Genomic DNA, 16,874 nt, shown 5'->3' on the forward strand with positions numbered 1-16,874 from the left:
TTGCCTGGAGCCAGCCTCGTGTCACCTCCTGAGTGGCCAGCACCAACCAGGAGGGGCACGGGTCCAGTGAACACGTGGTGGCATTCAACCTACCCAACAACCTGTCCATGTCCTCGGAGCCACAGGGTCAAACTCATCCCATAAAATGTCACCAAGGCCGCCTCAGCCGTCTCACCGCGTCACTACAATTCTGGTCCAGACCATCCCGAAGCTGAGCGATTTTATCGTATAGATAACCGTTAAACTCCTCAGCACGTCCTGCAGCGGGTCATCCCGCTCCCCTGATGTAAAGGAGGCGAGTCACCCGAAACAGGGCGGCTGGGCGGTTATCTGCCGATGCAATGAGGAGGCGTAGCTACGCCTCGCTTCCCTCAATGCCACTAGGTAAGTCCTAGTATAGGACTTCACTAGTGTCGATCAGCCTCGAGCAGCTAGACCTCCAGGAACTCTCTAGGCGTCTTCTCTGGCGCTTCATCCCTCAGCTCCTCGGAGAACCAAGGAGCTGGTTGGGACCTGCGCCGGGTCAGAGGCCGCAAAGGCACGACTCGGTCTAAGGCCCCCGCCGCGGCCCGTTCCCAGGCCGCAACAAGTTCCTCAGCCGAGCCGTGAGCCAGACCCTCAGGGAATGGCCCAAGCTCCGTCCGGAACCCCTCCGGGTCCATCAGGCGCCTGGGGCGGAACCAACGCATCGGCTCCGTCTCCCTGCGGTGGGGAGTAGCGGTCAGAAAGTCCAGGCGAAGAAGAGAGTGATCTGACCATGACAAAGGTTCAATGACTATTTCCTTCAAGTCCAGATCTCTCAACCACTGACCAGAGACAAAAATCAAGTCCAGAGTGCCACCCCCAATGTGAGTAGGGCCATCAACTACTTGGGTCAGGTCCAAGGCCGTCATGGAAGCCATGAACTCCCGAGCTGCTGTCGATGACGAGCCGGAAGATGGCAAGTTAAAGTCCCCCATGACTAAAAGTCTGGGGGTCTCAACTGCCACCCCGGCCAGCACCTCCAGGAGCTCGGGCAGGGCGACTGTCACGTAGCAAGGAGCCAGGTACGCGATCAGTAATCCCACCTGACACCTATGACCCCATCTCACAAAGAGGGATTCGCACCCAGCAATCTGAGGTACAGTGGTCTCCCTCGGCTCTAGGCTCTCTCTAATCACAACCGCCACCCCTCCACCCCTACCCTGGGCCCTTGGCTGATGGAATGCACGGAAACCCGGCGGGCACATCTCAACAAGGGGCACACCCCCTTCCGTGCCCAGCCAGGTTTCCGTAATGCCTATAAGGTCCGCAGCGGCCCCCTGAATAAGATCGTGTATTAGGGGGGCCTTATTGACTACGGACCGTGCGTTGCATAACATCAGCCGAAGGCCCAGGCTCTGAGGGTCTTGACCATCCGGGGAACGGGAAAAGGACGGGGGATCGGGGCGCGCGATCGCCTGCAAACATCGACCGCGCGCCCCCCCAAAACGATATGGTCCCCCCCTTCCGCCATATCTGCCCCTCCCACTTACCGTGCAAATCAGACCACCCTCACCAGCAGGAACGCAATCTCCCCCCCTAACCTCCGAACCCATTAAAGAACCGTCGCGAGCACGCGCAAGGACTGGCTCCCCACCCGACGGGCTACCCCCAACACCCGCCCTACCCCTCCCACCCCTTAAAAAAGCCCTATCTAAAAAACCCCAAAGGCTCTTTTTTTTCGCATGCCACCTCTGTGGGTCCCAAGACCCGTCATTGAGGCCGGCCCTTGATAATGGCCCTTGATAAACTTATGACTATAACCTTGTTGCTTGCATCTTTACGATTTATATTGTTTTATTTAGGTTAGAATAGAATAAAAATTTTATTGGCCAAGTGTGATTGGACACACAAGGAATTTGTCTTGGTGCATATGCTCTCAGTGTACATAAAAGAAAAGATACTTTCATCAAGATACCACACTTGCAACACTTAGTGATAGCCATAAGGTAGAAATTTAACACTTAATGATATAACACAATGATTAGATTAGATTAGAATTCTTTACACACAAGGAATTTGTCTTTGGTGCATGTGCTCTCAGTGTACATAAAAAGAAAAGATACATTTGTTAAGAATCATAAGATACGACACTTAATGATAGTCATGGGGTACAAATAAGCAATCAAATCATACTAGGAAACAATATAAATCATAAAGATACAGCAACAAGTTACAGTCGTAAGTGGGAGGAGATGAGTGATAGGAACAACGAGAAGATTAATATTAATAGTAATGCAGACTTAGTGAATAGTTTTACAGTGTTGAGGGAATTATTTGTTTAGCAGAGTTGATGGCGTTTGGGGAAAAAACTGTTCTTTTGTCTCGTCGTTCGGGTGTGCAGTGCTCTATAGTGTCGTTTTTAAGGTAGGAGTTGAAACAATTTATATCCAGGATGCGAGGGGTCTGTAAATAGTTTTACAGTCCTCTTTTTGACTCGTGCAGTATTTAGTTTCCTAGTATGATTTGATTGCTTATTTAGCTTGATGAACGTATCTTTTCTTTTATGTACACTGAGAGCATATGCACCAAGACAAATTCTTTGTGTGTCCAATCACACTTGGCCAATAAAATTCTATTCTATTCTATTCTATTCTATTCTAATATCCTATGACTATCACTAAGTGTTGTATGTTATAATTCTTGATGAATGCATTTTTTTTAATGTACACTGAGCATATCAGGTAGGGCTTTGAAGACATTTCGCTTCTCATCTAAGAAGCTTCTTCGGTGGCGCAGTGGTTAGAGTGCAGTACTGCAGACTACTTCTGCTGATTGCTGGCTGCCAGCAGTTTGGCAGATCGAATCCCAACAGGCTCAAGGTTGACTCAGCCTTCCATCCTTCCAAGGCTGGTAAATTGAGGAGCCAGATTGTTGGGGAAAATATGCTGACTCTGTAAACCGCTTAGAGAGAGCTGTAAAAGCACTATGAAGTAAGTGCTATTGCTATTCAGCTCTGACTGGATGGTGGGGAATGGAAGGATTTAGACTCCCTGCAGACAGCAATGTCCACATTTTGGACAGAGGGGATTGCCGGTTTGAAAGAGGAGTCAAAGAGGGCATCTGTGTCAAAATTGAACAGCCCTCTCTCAACAGAAGGAGAGGGATACGACATCATCTATCTCCGGTCTACAACATATTCTTTTAGCGAGTTGTTGAGTCTACCTGGAGATTTATCTTTAGAAGCTTCTTGGATGAGAAACGAAATGTTTTCAAAGAAAAACCAGAAAGTCCAATTGCCTCTTGAAAAAAAGCACCTTTGGGGCAATCATGACCTTGTTGAGTGAGAGTCTCCATAGACATTTAACATAGAGCAGTGTTTCTCAGCCCTTGGTGACTTTAAGGTGGGCGGACTTCAACTTCCAGAATTCCCCAGCCAGTGGCAAGTGTGTGAAGTCAGTTATAGCTTACTCAGCAAACTAGAATAAAAACATATTTTCTCAGGAAGTCAGGCAAAAGAAGTACTGTATTTTTTGGAGTATAAGATGCTCCAGACTATAAGACGCACCTACCTTTTTTGGTGAGGAAAAGAAGAAAAAGAAATCCGCCTCTGCCTCCCAGCAATTTTGCCTGCAGCAAACAGCAAATAGCCTGCTTTACTTTCATGTTCGTTTTCAGCATAGCTTGATTAGCACAAGAAAAAAAAATCTGCTCCCAGCAATTGACCTCCTTGCAGCAAGCAGCAGGGCCCATGCAGCAATAAGTAATGGCAATCCCTGCAGCCTGAAACAGCTGAGAGTCGGGAGGCCGATCCAATGGACAATCAACTTGTGCTAATTAGGCTGTGCTGAAGCTGAAGTGGGCTGTTTCTTCTTGCTGCTTGCTGCAAGGAGATAAATTGCTGGGAGGCAGAGGCCAAAGGGTAGGGGCCAGTGGGTGGGCAGGGCTACATTCGGTGTATAAGACACACCCAAATTTTCACCCCCTTTTAGGGGGGAAAAAGGTACGTCTTATCTCTGAAAAATACGGTAGATTCTATAGAACTATAGAATCATTAGGTCGGAAGAAACCTTGAAGGTCTTCTAGTCTAATCCACTGCCCAAGACAAATGTCCTCATACCATCTCTGCAAATAACAATAACACTTAGACTTATATACCACCTTACAGTGCTTTACAGCCCTCTCTAAGTGGTTTACAGAGTCAGCATATTGCCCCCCAAAATCTGGGTCCTCGTTTTACTGTCTTTGGAAGGCTGAGTCAACCTTGAGCCGGTGAGACTGGAACTGCCAAACTGTTGGCAGTCAGCAGAATTAGCCTGCAATACTGCATTCTAACCACTGCTCCACCCTGGCTTAAATATTGGATGTCCAATATTTTCTTTAAAACCTCCAGTGACGGAGCACCCTTCAACGCCTGGGGGTGAATTAAAAAGCTGTTCCATTAAGCTGTTGCTTGATAGTTTTCACTATCAGGAAATTCCTCTTCATTTACAGTTTGGATCTCCCTCTGACAAGTTTTCACCCATTGCTTCTTGTCCTAACTTCATGTTCTATGGAGAATAAATCTTGGTCCTTTTCCCTGTGGCAGCCATTGGAAAGTCTTCTCTTCATTAAACTAAACATACCCAGTCCTTGACTGTTCTTCATACAAATTAGCTTCCAGGCCCATGTGATTGCAGAGTGGGCCCAGTTATCAGACTGTTGAATTTGTGTCATGTTACTTTTTAAAGACCCATCGTACCTTTGAATGTTCACTAAACAACCAGTCAGAAGCCAAGGACTACCTTTACTGATTAGACTGATGAAGTAATGCTCCCTTGTCAACGATGAACAGTTTTTAGTGGCCTGGGCATAACAGACAGAATCTTTTAGGATGAGATCTCTAGATATTTTTGTACATCATTTCCCTCCTACTGACTTGAGCACCAAAAATACTGAGAACAGATTTTAAATCACATCAGTGACAGCTGGATTGTGCTAGGAAAATGCTGTGGTCATTAGTGTTCAAACAGCCATAGTTGGCATGCACATTGCTGTAACATTGAAGGCAATTCAACAAGCTGTAAAGACCCATTTGTCTGCATTGGCCTTACATTGGATAAGAATCTTTTTGGATTATTGTATGGGGTATGATTATAGGTTATAATAATTGATTTGATTGTAAACTTAATCACCCTTTTATTATAGCTCATCATACTTGTCTATTTAACTGTGCTTTTGTGATGCATTACTTTAAAACATTGCATATATTGGAAGCTGCCGATAGACTCTAAAAAGTCTATAAATATTTTAGATAAATTACTGCAGCATATTCATGTATCACTGAAACACTGATTTTGTGTTGCACGTGATCTTAAGATGTGTGTTCTTTCTGCATTTATGTTTTGCTTGAGTTAATAAAAGAAAAGAAATTCTTTTGTGGTGGGAAATTTACATATTTAGAGAAGGAATCTTCAACCCCTGTGCCTTGGACCAGTACTGGTCCATGGCCCATTGTGAACTGGGCTGTGCAAGCGGTGGGCGAGCGCGTGAATCTTGCACTTTGCACATGCGTGGGATCTAGGTTGTGCATAAAATCATCCCCCCTCCTCTGATGCCGCCAACACTGCCAGTCTGTGGAGTTGGAAAGGTTGAGTACCACTGATTTAGAGGACATGTAGACTCTTGGGAATCCTGGTTTTGGACCATATAGGGAGGAGAGTTGAACACAGAAATTAAAAAGACATGCTGCTACATCGTAACATAATATTTTGGCAATTATTTCAGAATTTAAGCTGCTGTTAGGTTTAAAGAAAAATAGGATAGCTAATGTCTTAAATGTATTTCCCAAGTTTTGAAAAATGTCTGCGATGAAGTTGGGATACTCACATTTAAGATTCATAAAGTGAATGCTTCAGATAAAGTCACTTGCTTTTTTCTCCCCTCAGACCAATAATTTCTGAAGATCAAATATGTGTATCAGATTTATGATTCCCCTGTTCAGGCTCTCTTCTCTAAATTTAAAATGACACTAGAAATTCAGCTAGAGTCCATTTGAAAAATGGCTTGTTGAAGAATGGTAAGGTTAACTGCTACCACATTTAGCTGTCTTTTCTAAATTGTTATACATGGAGCTGCTGGGAACACAGAGAGTCATGTTTTAATGAGCAAGTAGCAATCACTCATGAATACTGAATCTAGCATTCCAGGAGTATAAGAGATTGCAGCTATTGATGACTGAAATTCTAATTCTTTGTTATTCCTGAAATATTCTGCTTGTCTTCATTAGTGGCTTGAAGAAATACCAATACTAATGTTTATGTCTCTTGGGTAATATAACTGCTCTATCTTGGCAGTTTTGGATATCAATTATACTTTAACTCTGACTTTTTCAACCTTGGGAAGTTTAAGATATATGAATTTCAACTCCCAGAATTCCAAAAGCCTTTCTGAGGAATTCTGGGATTTTTAGTCCCAACATCTTAAAGTTCTCAAGGTTGTGAAACACTGCTTTTAACTTATCACTGAATTTTTTGGCCCAGTTTGAAGAAATCCAGTTGTCAGTTTTGGAAGGCAATTTTCTTTCTGCTTCTTAACTGCCACATGTTTTAGCTGGGGAAGTTGGGAGGGGGTTGTTGTTGGAGCGATAGAGTCATAACAACATTCCGTATTCAAGGACTTTTGCCTGCGTCCGATGGAGACTGCCTGAAGACTGTATCCAATTGAGGGTGAAGAGTTGATTGGACAATGTGATGAACTTGTGGGTGTGGGGCAGGGCTGTGAACTGTCAACTGGGTGTGGAAAACCTGGAAGCTTTCAGTTTCGGGTTTTCCCAGCTGTGCCAACAGGACATCTCTAATAAATTGGAACTTTGAGGAACGTCAAGCCTCAGAGCTTTATTTCATTGGGGATGTTCCTTGGAACCCTGACACCAGTTTCTTTTTTCTTTTTAAAAAAAAGCCCATCAGATGCTTGGCAACTAGCCTGCATTAATGACAGTTGCAATGTCCTGGGGTCATATGATCACCTTTTGTGACCTTCTGACAAGCAAAGTCAGTGCGAAAGCCAGATTCAATTAACAACCATGTTACTAACTTAATGACTGCAGTGATTCACTTAACAACTGTGGCAAGAAAGATTGTAAAATGGGGCAAAATTCATTTAAAATTGTCTCACTTAGCAAGAGAGGTTTTAGGCTCAATTGTGGTCGTAAATCAAATGCTCCCTGTACAGACTTTTTGAAACCTTGAAAAGGTTGCCGAAGTGGGTTGTATGCATTCCTCCTCAGCTTTGTGAATTTTTGCTGTGTACTATTTTTCCTCCAGATTTATGCAAATTTACCTTATGATGGAGAGTCCCTGTTCCAAGAGTGGTACTTATTGTCATGTTTTGCCCTTAAAGAGTTCTGATTGGTGGTGAAACTATTAGACTTGGTAGCTCAATGCTACCGGTAAGTTGTCAGTTTTGACAATTTGTCAAGTTATCTGACCTACCATGTGGAAAATATGGTCGAGTTGTCTTTGATAAGGGCCTATTTTGTCAGCTTAATTTAAGACACATGCTTAAGGTTAAAATGGTGGAGCGGGATAATTGCATATTCAGCCTAATAGTTAGAAATAGTCAGGTACAGTAAATATTTGTTAGATATTTTAAAGAGTAATGCAAAAGAAGTACGCATTCAGAATTCTATATGCTGCTGGGTTCAAAGTAACAAAGAAAGAAAGCAGTCAAAAAACGGTTTCTTAGTTCAGAGTTGAGGCCTTTGAACTGTGGTGCTGGAGAAGACTCCTCTCTTGGACTGCAAGGTGATCAAGTCGGTCAGTCCTAGAGGAAATCAACCCTGACTGCTCTTTAGAAGGCCAGATCCTGAAGATGAAACTCAAATTCTTTGGCCACCTAATGAGAAGGAAGGACTCACTGGAAAAGAACCTAATGCTGGGAACGATTGAGGGCAAAAGAAGAAGGGGACAACAGAGAATGAGGCGGCTGGATGGAGTCACGGAAGCAGTAGGCATGAGCTTAAATGGACTCTAGAGGATGGTAGAGGACAGGAAGGCCTGGAGGAACATTATCTATGGAGTCACGATGGGTCGGACATGACTTCACAACTAACAACAACAGCAAAAGTTTAACTGGAAGTTCTCAATTCCACTGTTCTGACTCAGCCTTCCACTAAACATGTTGCTGGGAATGATTGAGGCTGTAAATGAGAGTTATAATTGGTGGAACCAGTTACCTAGAAAAGTGAACAAGCCTCCATCACTGGATGCATTCAGGCAAAGCCTGAAAATCATCTCTAAGGTGTATGTTGTTAATCCGAATAGCTGCTTGAGGGTAGAGAGCATCGGGCTTGATAGCTCTTTCCAGTTCAGTGATTCTGTGATTGCAGAAATCTCTGGTGACTTCCATCTGGTGGCATCAAATCAGACAAAGCTGCTATCAGCATGTTCATTTTGACAACTCTGTAGATTATCAGAGGTGGGTTTCACATATTTTTATCACTGGTTTGCCATGCGTACGCATACTCGCTTTGCACGCAGGCGCACCTTCTTCACATGCACTTTGCTCGTGCGCGTGCCTTGTGTGCTTTGTGCATGCGCCTTCCATGCATGTGTCCGGCCTTGAAAACGTGGCTAAATAGGACAGCATAGCACCGGGGCGGGGGGCGGGCGTGTCCACCAGTGATCCCTGCTACCAGTTTGCCCGAATTGGTATGAACCGGCTGAATACCACCTCTGTAGATAATGATACTGAAAACTCATTTTTGTAGCAGCTCAAAGAACTAATTTCCAAGGGCACATATTCCAGAAACATTTCTGTAAGGGGTCTTCGCAGTTTCTGTGTCAGGATTACTCTTGCACTGTGATGGTAACATTTCTCATTTTCTCATCTTATAGTTAAAAAAAAAATCTTCTTTGCCTATTCAAATCTAGAAGAGATTGCTTAATGAAACAGCTTCTACTTTATGATTAGTCAAGCAGAAACTTTCTCTCTGAATTGCTGGAGCAAAAACTTTGTGATTGGGTTATTTTGGCATGCTTTCCCCATCCTTACTGATTTTGGGTCTTTCTGAGTATAAATTCCGTTTAGATAACGTTTTAATATTTTTAACATGTTAACCTATATAGACCATGCCCCCAAATAATGTTTGTGTGTAAAAAATAAATAAATTAAATCTCTCCCCATAGATGTTAGTAGGTGAACTGATGCTAGAGTTGCTGTCGTGTCCCACCCCCACTCCGACGAACGAGTCAAGGAAGTCCGTAACAAACTTGGCAACGAAGCCTCTGCAGCTTGCCAAGTTCCTTCTGAAGTCCCTTCAGCGATAGGGTCCGATATCAGTAAACTAGATAAGTCTTTGCTTGACTCAAGGTTGGAATGCCAAAAGCAGGTCCTTTATATAGGCTGTGGGGTGTGGCTCCATGACTCAGCATTTATCCAGGCCTGCCCCACCCCTCCTTCTGCTGGCACCGCCTCTCAGATCTCCGGAAGCGAGGGTCCTTCCACTATGAATTGTCTTCAGCTGGATCTGCTGTCAGCGTCTGGGAAAGGGAGGGGTCAGAGGGAGTAGGCCCGGGTATTTCTACCACCTGGCTGGCTTCCTGCTCTGAAGGCTGAGCCAAAGGAACACATGCTGTATGAGTGAGGTTTATCGGACTTCTCCTTTCTCTCCTTGAATCCTCTCTGGGCATGGGGCCAGGGCCGGGGGCTGGAGTCATGACAGTCTGTTCATCTTCATTATCAGACTCGGAATCTGATAAAAGGCCCGGTTGGAGATGGGAGGGGCCCGGCTAAGGAGAGGAGGGAGGACGAGTCACAACACTTGCTCTTAATATCAATTTTGGAAGCGCTGGAGTATTTGCTTTTATAGTTCCACTGGATGATGTTGATTGCAATATACCAAGTTAACTATTCTAAATGTACAAAATGACAAATTCAAATTTTTGTTTGTGAAGTCTTATGTAGCCAAATGCCACTTCAGCAAACTAAGGGGAGAGTTGCAGGAAGATTTGCAGAAATGGAAATCAATACTTTAAAAAAAAAACTGCAGAAAGAAAAATCTAAGGGAAACCTGTTAAAAGCCATCAGGTGAATGGATGCAGTTTGAATACAGAATGCTTTCTGATTGTTTTGAATGGATGAAAAATGGGAAACCAGAATACCCTGGGCATCAGTTAGATCTTGAGTAGGAATATTTAGCAACAGAAGATTTGTTTCCAGTTCCTCCATTTTTAGATTTTTTCTTTTTAATAATAAAGTTATTAAATATTATAATTATTATAAATATTATGCAACTGTAAAAGGAGAGGAGAGCAAAGGAAAGCAGTAAGCCGGCTCTCAGGAGAGGCAGACGATAGCCAGCCCCCTCCCTGTTTGGGAAATAAATAGGAGGGGTTTGGGAGTGGCCAGTTGTCACAGACAACCGTTTGTTTCTAGTATACAGCAAGCAATTTGGATTTCTTGGCTAAATCCAAGTTCGTTGGGACTAATTACATTTGATTTTTTCTTTACTCGTGAATAAAAGACTGTTACTGCCCTATTATAAAAACAGATTGTTTTATTCAGGAGTAAACGTCTTATCACTACTTGTGAAGGTTGGGTCAGAACAGAATATAACATTCAATTCATAACTAATTGAAGCATTTTTTTTAAAAAAAACACAGTTGTTGGAAAACAGACGGTTACCGTCTGGGTCTCCCACCTTAAATGAAATTGTCCTAATTTAACATTTATATTTCAGGTGGTGCTGAAGATCATCAAGCATTATCACGAAGAAGGCCAAGGCAATGAAGTGGTTCAGGGCGTGTTGCTAGGCTTGGTGGTGGATGATAGACTTGAAATCACCAACTGCTTCCCATTCCCTCAGCATACAGAAGACGATGCTGACTTTGATGAAGGTAATCATTTAAGATAACCTGTGTACAAAATACTAAACAGTTTCTTGCCTTGTCAGTCCCAGGTCTCATGGCCAACGGCACAATTACCTGTATCCTTTTCCCTGTAATGTTATTGCTGAACTGTACCTATACCAGAGTTTGATCTGATAAGTCCGGTTATATACAGATAATTATTGTGATTCCCTATTCCAAGAATATAGTGTTCAGACTGAATTCTTGGAGCCCATTTTTAACTAATCCATTCTCTACAGGTAATTCCCGAGTAAATTGCTTCCTTTTAGGCTCCAATTGTCTTTGCAAAAAGTCCTTGCTGTTGTTGTGACCCAGGCCCAAGTAGGTAGTATTAGATGCAATCAGTTCAAAAACAAACAGACTTTATTAGAACAGCTGAGAATTAACTCATTTTCAGCGTGGTCCAAACTAAAGCAAAGCAAATTCTTCATAACACAATTCTTCAGTCTTATCACCAACCTTGGTCTAATTAGGCAAACTGCCAAAGGCTTTTCTTGGCAAAAGTTCAAAAGCAGAAGATGCCAGCAAGAAATAAATGCAGCAAGATAAGGAGCAAGTCTTATCAACGTTGTTTTCCAGCAAAGAGCCCAAACGCTGTTGCTGGTCTTTTAAGCCTTATGGGAAGAGCCAATCATCTCTTGGCCCTATTCCCGAGTTCTTCTCTTTGCTTTAGCTGCTTTTGCCTTCTGGCATCTCTTCTCATGTGTGCCTCACTACTGTCAGCCTCTAGAGGTTCCAGAGTCCGCACATCACTCCCAGATGGCCCTGGTCCCACCTCTGCCTCTGACGCAGAGCCCTCATCCGGACCTTCTCCAGCCTCCAGGACTGGCCCATGTTCTTCCTCAGCCTCATCACTGTCCAACTCCGTTGCCAGCTCCACAGGCTGCTGATGGACCACAACACTTGTCAAAAATGGACCTGTGCTGAAAATGGAGCCTGGGAGGGACGTGACAGCGGTTCCGTTTTTGACACGGCTCCGTTTTTGGTGGCAAGGGTTTTTTGCAAAGACGATTGGAGCCTAGAGGGAGATTGCACCTCTATAGGCTCCAATTATCTTTGCAAAAAGCCGTTGCTGGCAAGAATGAAATCCTGGGAGGAACTCGCCCCTGCAGTTTTCGTCAAGGAAACGGGAAATGGAGGGAAAGCCTGAAGAACTGAAGCCTTCCCTCCGTTTGCAAAGTCTTTTGTCGCAGATCTTGTCCGGGCCTCAATTCACAGAGAACAGAGGCCTAAAGTAGTGCGGGATCATGTGAAGGAGCATGTCGTAACTTCGAATGGTCACTAAGTGAACTGCCGTAACTCGAGGATTACCTGTATTGAGACTGAGTTTCTTGGCAGGTCTGAGAATAAAACACGGAGAAGAATCCGGTAATTTTCTTGGGTCATTGTTCTGTTGTTTTGCTTCTTTCTAAACAGGTTTTTTTTTCCTTTGAGATCTCCCCATTCAACTTCTCTCAGCAGTAATCTTACTTCATTGCTTTAGGTGAGAAACCAACTGCTTGCTTAGCACCCATTTTTCTTTAGGATATTACAGAAAATGAGTCTTAGCATCAAAGTTACAAATACCACATATAGAAGGATGAAAGTGGTGGGTTTCAATTTTTTTTTACTACTGATTCTGTGGGTGTGGCTTGGTGGGCGTCGCTTGGTCGGCGTGGCAGGAGAAAGATACTGTAAAATCTCTATTCCCTCCCCAATCCAGGGGAAGGTTACTGCAAAATCCCCATTTCCTCCCGATCAGCTGGGACTTGGGAGGCAGAGAATAGATGGGGGTGGAGCCAGTCAGAATATTTACTACCAGTTCTCTGAACTACTCAAAATTTTCGCTACCGGTTCTCCAGAACTGATCAGAACCTGCTGAAACCCACCTCTGAAGGATGAGTCCTGACCCTGGCATATTTGCTGCTGGCGTTATTAACTCTTATGGTTGCTGGCAGCTTTTAGTCTAATTTCACCAGCTTTCTGGAAGTGATCCACTTGGATCTCTGGCAGAAACATTTTTTCCCCATCTCTGAAAAACCTGACTGAGTGGAGGACAAGCAAAGAAGAGGGGATAATGGCCAAGTAAGGGATGTGCGGTTATGTTAACTTTGCTTTGGCAATGTAAAATAGGAAGATTCTAGGATTCAGCCTAACATGAGCTCTGCTGAAGAAGATTGAAAGGCCAGCAATTGCTAGAAGAGATCAGTGGCAGGGAAGCTTAATAAACCTCTCAGAATCCTGCCAAGTTCTGCTGAGATTTGCAAATCTCTCCTTCCTCTCTCTCCCATAGCTCTTCAAAACATCAGCAGTGGTGGACCTGATCGCTTGTGGGTACATATTCTTTATGGTGCTAATTTGATAATTGAAATTCCATGTGTGTGCTACTCAGTCTACCCTTTAAAGAAAGAATTGTGAAGTTCGAATCAAAATGGAGATCAATCTTTACAAGGGAAAAACCTCTGCCGTTTGGGAATTTATTTTAGGCCCTGTAATGTCAAAACGAAATATCTTTTAGAAATGATTATTGACACAAAACATCTAATCATACTCTGGCAATGCAGTCCAAGTCAACAAAGGCAACTTGACATGATTATTAAGGGAATGCTTCTGAATTCAATACTTTAGAAGAGTCCTAGAAGAAATTACATTTCCAGCTTTTCTCGTCTTAGAAAAAAAAATGTCCTGTGAGCAGTTGAAAATCAGTGGAAAAATGTTGTAGTTGACACTTTTATTTTCAGAATATATTTAAATAATAATCCCTATAAGTTACATTTGTATGCCGCTTAAACTCAGTCTCCTTGCTCAGTTGTCACCCAGAATGGCATCCACCTAATGGCAGTATCCACACTGCAATTTTGCAGCATAAATAAGATTTCCAGCAACAACATGAGTATGTTAAAATTGCGATAGCAGGTCTATTTGAGTAAAAGGAATCCTTCAACTTTTATCAAAAAGTTGAAAGATCCCTTTTTGAAAACTAGTCCTTTTAAAAACGTCAGAGCCATATTTTTTTGTTACTCTCTGAATCCAATATTTTTCTTTTGTCCAAAAAGGGAGAAATTGCTTTGTCTGAAAGCAAGCTATGGATGATCTAGGACAGAGATGGGTTTCACAGGTTCTGACCAGTTCTGGAGAACCAATAGTGGATATTTTGAGTAGATCGGAGAACTGGTAGTAAAAATTCTGACTGGCTCCACCCCCATCTATTCTCTGCCTCCCAAGTCCCAGCTGATTGGGAGGAAATGGGGATTTTGCACTAACCTTCCCCTGCCATGCCCACTAAGCCATTGCCACGCCCACAGAACCGGTAGTAAAAAATTTTGAAACCCACCACTGATCTAGGATGAGATCATATATTTATTTGCCTATCTTTGTGACCATGCAATACTTATTTCATCTTCCTTCTGGTTTTGCTGCATGTGCTTGCTTACATAATGGGATTTTATGAATATGTATATTTCCAAGCAGCCTGCATCTGTAGACCTCTTTACCTCAGATTTTGCCTTGAAATGGGAAAAACATAGCTGAGAACAAGGCCCTCATAGGATGATTTGACTACAACTTGAGGGACACCTGACTAGAAAGTGTAGTGAATGCTTCCCTGCCAAGTTATGTTCTCTTGTGCCATAGAAGGGAACAAGCCTCCTTAATTCAGTGATGGCAAAACTTTTGGACTTGGTGTGTCAAAAATTCAGAAAATGTCATGTCCACACATATATACAGAGACAAAAAGAGGCCTTCTCTCCAGACTCTGCTCTGGATGCCTCTTTCTGGACCCTCTGAAAGCCATGCAAGAAAGCCCTACATTCCTGTGTGGTTTTCAAAGGCTCCAGAGGCCTTCTCTGGAACTTGCACGAAAGGGCCCTTCTCTTGTGGGGTCCCTAGAGCCTCTAAAAATCAAGAAAAACGCTCGCACAATTTTCAGAGTCCTAGTGGACAATCATTTAAATATAAGCCAGCAGTGTGCTGAAGCTGCTAAAGAAGTCAACATAGTTCTAGGCTGCATAAAGAGAGGGATAGAATCAAGATCATGTTAAGTGTTAATACCACTTTATAATGCCTTGGTAAGGCCACACTTGGAATACTGCATCCAGTTTTGGTTGCCACGATGTAAAAAAGCTGTTGAGACTCTAGAAAGAGTGCAGAGAAGAGCAACAAAGATGATTAGGGCACTCGAGGCGAAAACATATAAAGAACGGTTTCTGTAATTGGGTATGTCTAGTTTAGTGAAAAGAAGGACTAGGGGTGACATAATACCAGCGTTTCAATATCTAAGGGACTGCCACAAAGAAGAGGGAGTCAGGCTATTCTCCAAAGCACCTGATGGCAGGACAAGAAGCAGTGGGTGGAACCTAATCAAGGAGAGAAGCAACCTAGAACTAAGGAGAAATTTCCTGACAGTTAGAACAATTAATCAGTGGAACAACTTGCCTCCAGAAGTTGTAAATGCTCCAACACTGAAAGTTTTTAAGAAGATGTTGGATAACCATTTGTCTGAAGTGATGTAGGGTTTCCTGCCTAAGCAGGGGATTGGGCTAGAAGACCTCCAAGGTCCCTTCCAATTCTGTTATTCTATTCTAGAAGCCCCACATATCAGCAGAAAGACATGATGTGTCTCTTATGTGACACATGTCATTGGTTCACCATCAGAGCTTTCGTCCCACAAAGTAATAGTGTCATCCAGCAAAAGGAAGAGAAGGAAACCAACTATGGAAGTGAAGGCTATAAACCAGAAAGGAAGGGAACATGTTGGATAAGTTTAAAAGTGCAGGCTAAAAAGCCAAACCAATCCCAGGCAATTCTTGGAATTCTGTGATTTTTTTTTTAAACCCTATTTTTAAATATTTTGGAACCCAGAGATAGTTATAAGCTCCAAACAAATGGATAATAAGTCTGGATGAAAGGATTTTTTTAAAAAAATTATTAGATTTATGTTACTCCTTTTATACATTTCATAGCTGGACTATTGGAAATGAGAGGAAACGGATGGAAGTTCCAGAATAGAATAGAATAGAATATTTTTATTTATAGACCGCCCTTCTCCCGAAGGACTCAGGGCGGTGTACAGCCAAGAATAAAATACAGGAAAAAACAACAATACAAAACTAAGAACAACCCTTAAAAAAACCTATTTGATATGGCTACTTATAGATAAAATATTACCCTCTAAAATTTACAAAAAATTTAAAACCCATAAAATCAATTTGATAATTTAAAATTTAAGCGAGTCCAGCAGACAAGTGGATTGAATTAAAATGAGCGTAATAACGATGTGGTATTTCTAAAAATCACTGAGGCAGTGATGAAAAGGCAGAAAGAATCTGAGGGATGCCTCTATGTTGATGTGATCCATTGTCCATGTTAGAAATGGGGCACTTCAGGGTTTGACTTAGCTTTCTAACAAGGATGATTTGTGAATTTTCTGGCTGGCATCATGATTTATAATTGTTAGGATTGCATTTGAATTTATCCACTATTCGTTATTCTTGTGCAGTACCTTAAAACAAGATCTTTGAATAATTTACATAAATCAAATAATGATCAGTGAGGTATATTTTAATCACTGATATGCGTCTCATGATTACCTGTTTTTTTAAGCAACAATAGATCAGGTAATATCAATAGACCTAGATAATGTATACATGAACAGAAGCTATCACAACTGTGCTTCTTGGTTACACTAAAGTATTAAGAGGTGATGGATGATTCACGAGGATATATATGTTTGTTCTGAATCCCCTTTAGGTAGGAAGCTGAAATCCCTGCCAAAATCACAATTAAAATAATAATAATCCCCAAACAAGCTATATGACAGTGTGAAAAATGAGCTCATAAAATGAAGTTTCTGCCATACCACTGTCCCGGAAAGGGGAATGCAATAAGCAGCTGCAAAGATCACAGGATATAAATTTCAATTTGCAAAGTTACATCAGTAAATGCTTTGTGTTATACTGTTATTGATTCAGTGTTGATGAATTTCCCACCAGATTGCAATATAATCTTCAATTCCCAGCCAAGCTACAGTTCTTGGAATTACAGTTC

The 16,874-nt window shown here is 42.5% G+C and overlaps 1 protein-coding gene across 1 annotated transcript in view; it reads left to right on the plus strand.

Annotated features, from left to right (window-relative positions):
* The window catches only part of EIF3H (eukaryotic translation initiation factor 3 subunit H), an 88,885-nt gene that overhangs the window by 2,856 nt on the left and 69,155 nt on the right, over positions 1-16,874 (plus strand). The window contains exon 2 of the mRNA XM_058175038.1: positions 10,682-10,838. Within this exon, the coding sequence (XP_058031021.1) occupies positions 10,682-10,838 (157 nt within the window). The remainder of the gene's footprint in view (positions 1-10,681; positions 10,839-16,874) is intronic.

The sequence above is a fragment of the Ahaetulla prasina genome, chromosome 3 (genome assembly GCF_028640845.1).
Source record: "Ahaetulla prasina isolate Xishuangbanna chromosome 3, ASM2864084v1, whole genome shotgun sequence".
Taxonomy (NCBI): Eukaryota; Metazoa; Chordata; class Lepidosauria; order Squamata; family Colubridae; genus Ahaetulla; species Ahaetulla prasina.